At 42.9% G+C, this 12,479-nt stretch overlaps 1 protein-coding gene across 5 annotated transcripts in view; it reads right to left on the reverse strand.

The window, feature by feature from the left end:
- TGFB2 (transforming growth factor beta 2) overlaps positions 1-12,479 on the reverse strand; it is a 97,476-nt gene that overhangs the window by 68,214 nt on the left and 16,783 nt on the right. For 3 of the 5 annotated variants that reach the window (XR_003122164.1, XM_025404911.1, XM_025404920.1), the window contains one exon: positions 11,161-11,244. The exons of the other annotated variants lie outside the window; for them this stretch is intronic. Coding sequence is in view for 2 of the 3 variants with exons in the window: in XM_025404911.1 (XP_025260696.1) it covers positions 11,161-11,244 (84 nt within the window). In the remaining variant the exon portion in view is untranslated. The remainder of the gene's footprint in view (positions 1-11,160; positions 11,245-12,479) is intronic. 5 annotated transcript variants of the gene reach the window in all.

The following is a 12,479-nucleotide window of genomic DNA, read 5'->3' on the forward strand; positions in this document are numbered from 1 at the left end:
GATGCCTCAACTGCAACATTCCTTCATAAGTATGGGGCCTATCAGGAATTGGCTATGGAATTTCCAGGATCCTGCCTATTGATAGGTGCTGGTACTATTCTAATCTTTTAACAGGCATTAGAGAATTAACACAGTCATTTAAGTAAGATGTATGTACTCTGCCAACAACAAAAGTAACAACAAAACAGTTGTCCTATTCAGGGAACAAAATGAAAACACTGGAGTTTATGTTGCCCACTCTAATTATCACCCAGCCTAGACGAGAAAATAACTGTAAAGACACACTCATCCTCCATATAAATTCATATAAGAAGCTATTTTCATTCTTCTAATGGGGAACATGAAGAGCATGCATGAACTAAGTTCAGAGACCATTGCTTAATTCCAATACCAGTATGCAAGCCCTTGGGTTCCACTGCCTGCCTTGAACTTCACAGGTTCTTAGGAAAAAAAATACTGTATGTAAGAGAAAAAAAGAAACACATCCAGACATATCTTTTTTTCCTTTCATCAGAAGAGAATGATTCCCTGACACATACAGATGCATATGGTTCTCACTCAGAGGATTCTCCTTTTTAGATTTCTCATTCTTATTTTTTTTTTTTTTTTTTTTTGAGACGGAGTCTCGCTCTGTCACCCAGGCTGGAGTGCAGTGGCCAGATCTCAGCTCACTGCAAGCTCCGCCTCCCGGGTTTCCGCCATTCTCCTGCCTGAGCCTCCCGAGTAGCTGGGACTACAGGCGCCACCACCTCGCCCGGCTAATTTTTTGTGTTTTTAGTAGAGACGGGGTTTCGCCGTGTTAGCCAGGATGGTCTCGATCTCCTGACCTTGTGATCCGCCCGTCTCGGCCTCCCAAAGTGCTGGGATTACAGGCTTGAGCCACCGCGCCCGGCCTTAGATTTCTCATTCTTTAATCCACATTTTCCTTATTTAAATGTAAATTTATCATCTTGGAGGAGTGATGAATAAGATGAGCTTTGGAGTCAGACAGCTGTGTGATCATAAGGAAATTAAACATGGTGTTACAAAACCTCAGTTTCCTTACTTATAAAACTTAGAATAATAATAGTGTTTATATATAGTGCTAATATGGAGATTAGCCCAGAGCCTAATAAAACTATTCCATAACTGAAAGGTATTATTATTACTAATCATATTGTTATAAAAGACAGGATCCACTGCCCCCATCCATCAACATCATCACCCAAATAGATGTCTTTTCTTCATGCAGAAATTCATTCAAAACATAACATGGATATCTAGACAGAGCCACACAGTTTTATTAAAAGCTTTGTAAGCCCCCAAAATACAGGTTCTCAACTCCAGTTGCACATTAGAATCTCCTTAGAAACTTTTTTTTTGAGACAGAGTTTTGCTCTTATGGCCCAGGGTAGAGGGCAGTGGCGTGATCTCGGCTCACTGCAACCTCCGCCTCCCACATTCAAGCAATTCTCCTACCTCAGCCTCCCACGTAGCTGGGACTACAGGGATGTGCCACCAGGCCTAACTAATTTTTTGTATTTTTAGTAGAGACGGGGTTTCTCCATGGTGGTCAGGCTGGTCTTGAACTCCCGACCTCAGGTGATCCGCCCGCTTCATTCTCCCAAAGTGCTGGGATTATAGGCATGAGCCACTCTGCCCAGCCGGGAAACTTTTTAAAACTAAAGACACCAAGTCCCACTCCAGACCAACGGAATCAGAATTTCTGGAGGTGGACTCTGGCCTGAGTAATGTAAGTAATATGTTAAGTGCTCCCCAGGTGATTCTGATACATAGTGAAGTTGAGAATGTCTGCACTACAGCTACCAAACAGAAACATCAGCCTTGACTGTCGAAGGTCCCAACAAAGAACCTAGGTGCCTGGATATCCCAAGTCCAAGTCTTTGCCATGGTACCAGTGCACCATGTAGTAGGTTAGCTATTCTTGGTGCTTCACCTGTTTCATTTCTGAAAAACAATCTGCTCTCTTCCTAACAATAACACTAGAGTTAATGATCCTTGAAGTCCTAGTGACCACAGTTCCACAGGGAGTTACCTTCCTGGTCTCCTGAGTATAGACAATGGACAAGGTACGCAGCAGTCTTGGGAAAACAAGCAACACAGACCAGGAAAACAGAGAAGCAACCCCTGCTGCCACTGTGAACACATACGAAGTCAGCTCCACTTCAGAGCAAAGATACAATCCAGCTGAATATTAGAAAAATATGGTCTGACCATTTAGATTTCAGAGGGATCCAAAACCAATTTAGACTCCAGTCGGTCGACAAAGTTCACATTCAGCAAAACAGCTCCAGCAGTTGCATCATACACACAACAGGGCAATTCAGAAATACAGATGTCCAGCCATGTGCAAAACAATGCTTTCATTTTTTTTCTTCTCTTTCCCACCACTGACCCCGAGAACAGGCTGGAAAAGCTCAGCATCTGTTGCTACTAAGAATAGGCTGTGGGGATAATTATTTATGAACTTGCAAGCACTGAGCTACCTAGCATGCTCAGGGGCGGTCAGAGCAGATCACTGTCACTGTGCTGAGGGTTCCACAGCAGATGCCCCGTGCCAGGCAGGGTTACTTTCCAGTTTGCTCACTGGAAACAACAGGTAGGAGCATGACTCTAAACAATCAACCTGGTGGGTCATTCTCAAGAGACTAAGATTCAAGTTATAGATGGGGTTCTAGGGAACCACACGGTACACAATGTTTAAGATGGCATTGAACTCTCACAAGAGAGATAAGAAACAGGAAAGCCACGCTCCTTCTGGCAAACAGCTAAACATCTACAGACCCTCATGGAAACTCAGCCTGAAATCTTATTGTGGACAACATCTATTAGACACTGCTAGACATACCAGGACCAGAGTGACAATCTAGGACCTAAGGCTAAAAGATATCCCTGCATGCTTTGGAGGTAAGCCTGAGTTTCAGAGTTTGCCGGACATATATAAACTCCATATAATGTATCAGGACTTGGTTTAGAAACCTGGTACTGCCAACGGGGCCTTTTAAAATAGATAAACTTATCTTGATTGGAGGAGAATGGCATTAATGAAAATTGAGGGAAATAATATGCATGTCTTATAAAACCAACCAAGTATGCAGTACATATTCATATTTCAATAAAGTGCCCCATATTCTCACAGATACAGCAATAGTGTGGATCCAATCATGTCGTATCCACAAAATAGAGTTTTTCTTTTCTGTTTTTAAATTTATTTATTTATTTATTTTTATTTTATTTTATTTTTTTGAGACAGGGTCTCCCCTCTGTCACCCAGGCTGGAATGCAGTGGTGTGATCTCGGCTCACTGCAACTTCCACCTCCCGGGATCAAGTGACCCTCCCAACTCAGTCTCCTGAATAGCTGGGACCACAGGCACGTGCCACATTAGGCCCAGCTATTTTTTATATTTTTGGTAAAGATGGGGTTTCATCATGTTGCCCAGGCTGGTCTCAAACTCCCGGGCTCAAGTGTTCCTCCCACGGGGCCTCCCAAAGAGCTGGGATTACAGGTGTGAGCTACCACACCCAGCCAGAAAGTTTTTTTAAAGTGGGCAAAACCTCTCTCTGTTCCCCAACTCCTCCACCTCTACAGATACTGTGGTAGACTGTATCATTCGTTCAAAATGCTGGCTGTCCCTCTCCCCTGGGCCCATCCCCACAGCCTCTCTCCCTTGTACCCAATTCCTACTCTACTGAAATCATGTGTGGTAATGTGACCTGCTTTGGCCAATGGAATGTGGGTAAAGACAACTGCCACATCTCCTGGTTCTGCCATAAGGTCAGCATGCCCGGGTTAGGGGCTGCTCCCTAAGCCCTGGTCCTGGAATAAGGAGTTCATGGAACAGAGCCACAGCCATCCCACAAGGCCATCTACATGAACATGGGAGAAACCTGTGCTGTTTATCAAGCTCACTGAGATTGAGAGAAAAGCTCTAGACAGTGAACCTGAGCTTATAAAACAATGCCAGATTCCAGAGTCCCAGTATACCACATCATCACATGGATGTTTATATACAATAGGTCCATTATGTCTTCTTAATATATCAACTTTGAATAACAAATACTTGATGTAACCATATTGTCCTATTCTCTAGTCTCAGTATTTCAAAGTTGTTCCCTTGTAAGAATATATCAATTTTTTCAAAGACCACACTAAGCATTTCTTGGTTTTCATGACTCATTAAGACAGTAGTCATGCAAACTCAAAGAGAAAGAAATTACAAGAAGGGGCAAATCTCCTTCCAGAAAACATAAACAGTTTTCTATTGCTGCTTGATGACTACCAAACTACAATCTCAAAGGTCATCTTTCAAGAGGTAAATATCATCTCCCCCAATAAGGCTTCCTTCACCACTAGGCCAAGTTGCACAATTCTTTTTCTGGCCCCTAAGATGCTTTCCTTGTAATTAACCACAGGGTTGGCTTTTTGTTTCTGTTTGGTTGGTTTGGTCCGCCTGACTTCCTCACTAAATGCAGGTTCCCTGAGGACAGGATCTATGCAGTTTTCTTATATCTATCACCTGGCACACAGTAGGCTTAATTGATGTTTCTTGTACAGATGGATGAAGAAAGAAAATCAACAACCCAGTGTGAAGTCTTCCTGTTCAAAACTTAAGAATTAGAAAGCAAACTTGAGTCCAACAGAAATTCTTTTTGACTGATAAGAGACATAGTTTTACAAATTCTCTGGCTTATGACCTCATTTCAACGTTTAGGCAAAAGCCCTTCTATTACATGCACAGAGCACAGCTGGACAGATCCAAAGAAGGATCCTTCCAAGCTTGACTTTCTATTTCACACCGGAAAAGGTAGTTTGACATTCTCCTAGGCCAAAGTATGGTCAGCTATGGGTGCAGTGTCACATGTCCCTGGCCATCATGTCAAAGAAGGCCATGACTAGGCCTCACCGCAAGTATGAACTCCAGTAGCTGCCATTCCACATGCGTGAGCACAAGTTGGGAGACCCAAGGGATTATTTTCACACACAGAAGGCTGCAGAACTGACTTCTCCTCAGAAAGGAAGGGGGTGAGTTGCCAATAACTAAGGACTATTAACTAAAACCCATCAAACAGAAACCTATTTCCTAAATACAAAATCCACTGTAGCCTGCCTATCAAACTATTTGCTAAAGAAAAAACTCAGCATAAGGCACGTCTGTTTGAGATTCTTGCTATAGAAATGCAGTTGCAAAGTGCCATCCTGATGCACCACAAAGACCTCCTCACTGAATTTCCTACTTCCACCTTGGCCGTTCAACATACCATTCTTTTTCTTTTTTTTTTTTTTCTGAGATGGAGCCTTGCTCTGTTGCCCAGGCTGGAGTGAAGTGGCATGATCTTGGCTTACTGCAACCTCCACCTCCGGAGTTCAAGTGATTCTCCTGTCTCAGCCTCCTGAGTAGCTAGGAATATAGACGCATGCCACCACGCCCAGCTAATTTTTGTATTTTTAGTAGAGACGGTTTCACCATGTTGGCCAGGATGGTCTCGATCTCTTGATCTTGTGATCCACCTGCCTCGGCCTCCCAAAGTGCTGGGATTATAGGCGTGAGCCACCGCACCCGGCCTGACATAACATTCTTAACAGCCACATGGCCCTTTGGCTAAAACCACTCTTCTCTCCATTTTAGTCAGAGGAAAAGCCACAGACTTGATGATGGCCTACAAGGCCCCATATCACTTACCCCTCGTTATCTCTCTAATCTCTCCCTAGGATCCTTTTCACAATCCTTGAACATGCCACAACAGAACCAGCTATTCCATCTGTCAGAATAGAACAGAATAGAATGCCCTTCCCTAGCTAGTCCCAGATTACTCTCTAACCTCCTTCAAGTGTCTGCTTACACGCACTGCCTTCTTAACAAACACATCCATGCCCAGCTTATATAAAATTGCACCTCATCTCCTCATCCCCATGACCAAGCTCTACTTCCCCTGCAAAACATTTATCCAATTCTAAATTCTTATTTCATCTTTATTATGAATTATCTATCTTATGCCACCAGAATATAAGCTACCCAAGGACAAGGATTTTTGCTATTCAATTCACTAGCAGCTAGACTGCTGTCTGACACAAGTAAATACTCAATAAATACAGCTGAATAGGCTGGGCACGGTTGCTCATGACTGTAATCCCAGCATTTTGGGAGGCCAAAGAGGGTGGATCACCTGAGTTCAGGAGTTTGAGACCAGTGGGGCCACAACGGTGAAACCCCATCTCTACTAAAAATAGAAAAATTTGCCAGGTGTGGTGGTGTGTGCCTGTAATCCCAGCTACTCGGGAGGTTGAGGCAGGAGAATTGCTTGAACCCGGGTGATGGAGGTCGTAGTGAGCAGAGATCACGCCGCTGTACTCCAGCCTGGGCAACTAGAGTGAAACTCCATCTCAAAATAAAATAAAATACAATAAATACAGTTGAATGAACTAATATATCATAGGAATGTCCTCTCTTCGGCCAGGCACGGTGGCTTATGCCTGTGATTCCGGCACTTTGGGAGGCAGAGGCGGGCGGATCACAAAGTCAAGAGATTGATACCATCCTGGCCAAGATGATGAAACCCTGTCACTACTAAAAATACAAAAATTAGCTGGGCGTGGTGGCATGCACCTGTAGTCCCAGCTACTCAGGAGGCTGAGGCAGGAGAATTGCTTGAACCCAGGAGGCGGAGGTTGCAGTAAGCTGAGATGGGCCACTGCCTTCTAGCCTGGCAACAGAGTGAGGAGCGAGACTCCATCTCAAAAAGAAGAAGAAAAAAATGAATGTCCTCTCTTCACCTTTCTCTTCCAATGGTCTCTATATGCATTTGACATTTATCTTAAAATTATATCTATATTTGTAGTTAATGTACAGCTCTTTTAACTGAAGACTTATGCGGGAAGTAAAATGAATACTATCATGTCATTCTTCTCACACTTCAATAGCGATGTGGGCTATTTAGTGATGCAGACCACATACGAGAACTGGATATTTCTGTAAATAGTTCAATAGCCAAAAAATCTACAGTAGTTATAGAATATCCATACTGTACAGTTGGCTTCAAAGTATTAGATGGTTCAAAAACATCAGAATACCAGGAAGCACAGGGTTGCACAAAGAAAATACCAGGTGATTTATCATTAACTTTGCTTCTTAATAGGTTGGTAAGATTCTTGCCTGCTGTAATGCCTCTGGTTGAACAAAACACCATTTGGAAAGAGAACCCTGCAGTTACCCAAAGCTGAGTTTGGCTGAGATAGTAAAGTTTACATTCCATTGTTTGCTAGGTCCTTACCCCATGGAATGTCTCAGAACAGGATTCAGGCCATCAAGAGGTCAGCAGCGCTTTGGCCAAATGCTACCTCGGGGAATTACACATTATCTTATACATGATATGTGTCACTTATGCATTAAACACTAGCTTTTAAAGTCCCTTCCCCCACTCCACAGTTGCCCAGTTGAAGGCATTTGAGTGCAGAAATTCACTCCCATACATAACTTCCAAACTAGGCATCCAACATCCACCCACATGATTAATTTACTTCCTTGCATACTCGTTCCTCTGTGAAGAACAGTGAGCAGAGGGTATGTGTGATACTATTAATAACTACCTCAATATTTGCATGCATTTGGGAAAATGAAAAGCACATGGCAAAAACTCCACAGGGGCTGTAGGTTCAGGGTCACACTTGAAGGACCAGCTGATCAAACAGAGAGTCCACTGGATCTGAATCCATCCATGTGGTAGGACTGAGTAAACAGATGTGCATAATCAGAGCATCCTTTGACTTGAGCAGCTGCAAACTTTAGTGAGGTCAGAAGCACCTGCAGTGCCTGTTTAAAATGTGCAGAGTTCTCAGCTCCACCCACCCCAGTGATTCTGACTCGGCAGCTCTGAAATGGGGCCAAGGAATCTAATGGATGTCCCAGGAGACAGAAATGCAGATCACACTTTAAGAAACACCACTTCAGGTCAGGCACAGTGGCTCATGTCTTATAATCCCTGCACTTCAGAAGGCTGAGGCAGGAGGATTGCATGAGGTCAGAAGTTTGAGCCCAGCCTAGGTAATATAATAAGACCCCATCTCTGAAAAAAAAAAAAAATTTTTTTTTTTTAATTAGCCAGTGTGGTGGTGCACACTTGTAGTCCTAGCTACTCAGGAGACTGGGGTGGGAGGATTGCTTGAGCCCAGGAGTTAGAGGTTACAGTGAGCTATAATCATGCTATCACACTCCAGCCTGGACTACAGAGAGAAAGACCTTGTCTCTGTCTCTAAAAAAGAGAGAGAGAGAGAGAGAGAAACACCACCTTTAAATCTTAACCAAGTTACTTAAAAGCCTCTTACTCAGTAAATACTTTTTAAAAAAAAATTATATTTGCCTTCATGACTATTAATCCATTCCTTCATAGAGAAACTTATGTCTACTGTTATGTCTTAATAGGAAAAAACCTTTAGGCAAGCTAACCGCATCTTAACCAATATTACTGGGGATAATAAGCTTGAAAAGAGAAAAATTATTTTGCAGTCACATGAGCTGTGAGGAGCATGGACTATTTTCTCCTCCAGGGTATTTAATTTAGAGCTGATGCAGCATCAGAGCTGCCAGTCCAATTGTCAGTGTCAGAACACGTCGTTATCAACAACACCCAGGTTAGAGAGTGAGAAAAGCAAGAGGCGCCACAGGCCTCACGCTCCCTTCAGCCGCTCCCAACATCTCCTTGGAATGGAGAGGCGGTTCACGCAAGGTGACAGGGATGGCCCTGGAGCTGCTTGGCACAGGCCAACTTCACTTAACGAGTGTTCAGAATCACACTCAGCATGGAGAAATTCACCCTGACCCTGGATGCCTGCCCCCTGGCATACGCTCACTTACATTTTTACTCAATTACTATTTCTAAGAACAGAGACAAAAAAAATGCAGAGCCCCACTGCTCAGCAGCCTTGCATGAAGGTCTGAAAGGGGTCTGCAGGGTTCTTCCAGAGCCTGCGTGCTGGGCAAAGTGGAAAAGCCTCCCACTGTATGGGAATCTATGTGGAGCTTGCGCCCCATCTCCCCTTCCACACCCTCAGACACTCCTGATTTTCCCTGACTCGCTGAGGAGCAGGGTGGGTTTCCAATGTTTTTTCACCAAAGGAAGAGAGAAGCTCGCAGAAATTAAGTGACCGAAAATAACCCCAAGTGAGGAGTGTCTGAGAAGAAAAACTGCCCAAAACACCAGGGTAGGCCTCTCACTTTGTTTACTATGGGAGGAAAAGATGAAAAGGAAATTAGTCCCAAGTAGTAGGCAAGAAAGTTACAAAATTAACAGGACAGGATTCCAAAGGAAAAGCCAAAGAAAGGGGGAAAAGTCTGGGGTCTCTGTGGTATGGTGGCATCCAGGCCAGACCTGAATTCAGATTTTGGCTCTGTCACTAGCCAGCTCTGTGACCAAAGACAAGGTGTTTACCTCTCCAAACCACAATTTCCTAAAAAATGGGGATCGTCATTCCGGCCCTCCCTGACCAACCAATGTGGGGAAAATTAGGATGATGTGTCTTAAGTACCAGGGACATAGTGGGTATTCAACAAATGTGTTCCTTCTCTCATTCCCTCCCGTTTTCCTTTCCAAATAGCCAGTGCGGGGTGGGGGGGAGAGGGGAGTCAGATGTTTAACTCCTTGGTTTAGCTAGTGAAATAAAATTAGAATTTAGAGTATAAAAACAAAACATAATGACTCACAAAAGGGAGCTTTAAAGGCATGATTAAACTTTTCACTCTTTTTATTCACATTGCAGCTTCTAGCCACTTTGAGGCTTTCTGTACTAAAATCAATGTATATTCTCAACAGAATGAGTTCTTTTTGAAGAAACCCCAGCTTAGGCCACTGTAAATAAACTATACTGATTTCTAAGCAACAATGTGTAGGCATGATACATTGCAGAATAGGGTATCCAGTGAGTGACCTAGGCTTTTCCTAGGATAATAAAAACATTTCTTTTGTCTCTAGCCGGGACCTCCACCCACATTTAGAATCAACATAATCCAAACCTTCTCAGGGCCTCAAAAATATGCAGTGAACCAATGCCACGATTGCAAGTCTGTTTCCTTTTTTCCTGAGCATGGTTCAGGGATAACTTTAGCCACTGAATTCCTTGAGTGTCGGGATCGCCCAAGCTCTATTCTTTGCTGTGGACTCCTTGTCCAGTATATAGTAAGCATTCAATAAATGGCTGAATTAATCAGTGTTCCCAATGAGAAAGGGGTGAAGACCTCTGGCTTTTGTACCCCTCAGCCTAACACCTGGTGCTGGCTCTGGGGAGCTTGCATCTGCTCTGAGGGTCAGGGTTAAGCGGTTTGAGCAAGTGGTAAGCTCACAGGTCCCGTTAGCTGAGGGCCTTACCCACGACAATCCATTTCCTCATGCAACCCAGACATGTCAGTACAAAGGCCACAGATAATCAGCAGCGTAACTCCCCCACAGGTCTCCCTCTAGAGCAGGGGCATCCAATCTTTCGGCTTCCCTGGGCCACAATGGAGAAAGAAGAATTGTCTTGGGCCACACATAAAATAGACCAACACCAATGATAGTTGATAAGCTTTAAAACAATTGCAAAAAAAAAAAAAAAACAAAACCATAATTTCTTAAGAAAGTGTACAAATTTGTTTTGGGCCGCATTCAAGGCCATCCTGGGCTGCATGCAGGCCGAGAGTTGGACAAGCTTGCTCTAGAACCTTAAAGGAGAGAAAATCTCCTTTCAACTTTGGTTCAGGACAAGAAACATTAATTGAGCAACTACTACGTGTCAAGAACAAGAACACGGATACAAATAAGATATTAAAAAAGAACATCCTCTTGACATTCAGGCCATGCTGTCCAACCCTCCAGAAAGTGGCCTCCATGGGGATCAGGAAAGGTGTATGACAAATCACTCTGTGACCCCTAGAACACAGATCTCATCCCCACAAGTCATTCTTTTACATGCTGAAATATAGTCATTGTACTACTTCAAAGTTATTCATCAGTTTTTCTCACGTAAACTCTTACTAAAAAAAATTCTAGGCACCTTAGTGATCACTTAACTACAAGACTACATTTCAGAATCTCATCTTGCCTCTGGCAAGTTCCCCACAGAAGACAAACACTAAAGATGGATTTGATATAACTATGTCAAACGAGGAATAAAGCAGACAAGTGTACTCACCAAGGTACCCACAGAGCACCTGGGACTGTCTGGAGCACAAGCTGCCCACTGAGCCAGAGGGTGTTGTAACAACTGGGCAGACAGCTAGGAGTTTTAAAAAGCACAGTCATTAGCTATTTTACTGAAGAGATGCCTGGCACAGAACTATACAAAGATTCAAGTAGAAGAGGGACTCATTGAATATTCTTATCATTTCCCCAGATATAAGGTCCCTGCTACCTGGGGCCAGGGGATTAGACACTGAAGATCTAAGGAGGATTCCAGATTCTAGTCCCAGATCTTCTGGCATCCCTTAACCAGCAGTCAGACTCCTGAATTCAGTTTTCCCTTTAGCATGTTCTAATGTTAAAATAACAGCATACAATTTACAACTGAAACGGTAAAATAAATACCTTGATTTATATTAAAGATGAATAAGAAAGGCTTTGACCTCCTTTGACAAAAGACAGCCTACCTATTACGAATAAAACTTTGGTTTTCATTTGGCTGGCCTAGATTCAGTGTTCTTAAAACCACCTGTCATCATTTCTAAGCTGCATGTGAAAATTCCTTCTTGAGTCAGTCAAAACTACAAGTGAATATTGGTTTGGGGCTACTTACCTACAGTTTAAAAAGCTAGAGCTCTCTGAAATGGACTAAACACATCTTCTACGATAGTTATTACATCCGGAAAATTTGAACTTCGCTTTCTCTAAAGTAACAGCAACCCAATTTGTATTTTGTCCACCATATTCTCAGAAAAGAAAGCACATCCTCTCTCCCCCCAAAATACCTCAAATTGAAGAGAAAATATTGCTGAGTGTTCAAAAGTTTTTCTGTTGGTAGTAGGGTCAATAAAAATATAGAATGTTTGCAGAAGAAGATGTGAATTCAAACCCCTGTTCTGTCACTGATTTCCTGTGAATCCATGGAGAAGTCTGTAAGATGAGGCAGACATAACCCTACCCCTGAGGGTTTTTATAAACTTGAAATGAGATGATATATTTAAAACAGACTGACAAATAAACGGTGGTCAAGGAATATGAGCAGTTGTCAAACTTGTGTGACAAAAGAAGCCCTGACTGCCTTTTAGGACCTGGCATGAATGTCATTCTTTCCTGGCTCCTTACATGCATTGAGTCCCTGCACCTTCCATTTTTATAGGGCACGTCTTCTAGAAGTAACACTGCCACTATTCAGACCTGACTTGAAAACTTCTTTCAACACAAGACAAAGGCTTTGTGGACTCTTCTCTTGATTTTTATTTTTATTTTTTTTTCTATATGTGTGCCTCTTATCACTCAATTTTTAAATGGATAACAGGGACTTTTTCCATACTC

Source organism: Theropithecus gelada, chromosome 1, assembly GCF_003255815.1.
Source record: "Theropithecus gelada isolate Dixy chromosome 1, Tgel_1.0, whole genome shotgun sequence".
In the NCBI taxonomy this organism is placed as follows: Eukaryota; Metazoa; Chordata; class Mammalia; order Primates; family Cercopithecidae; genus Theropithecus; species Theropithecus gelada.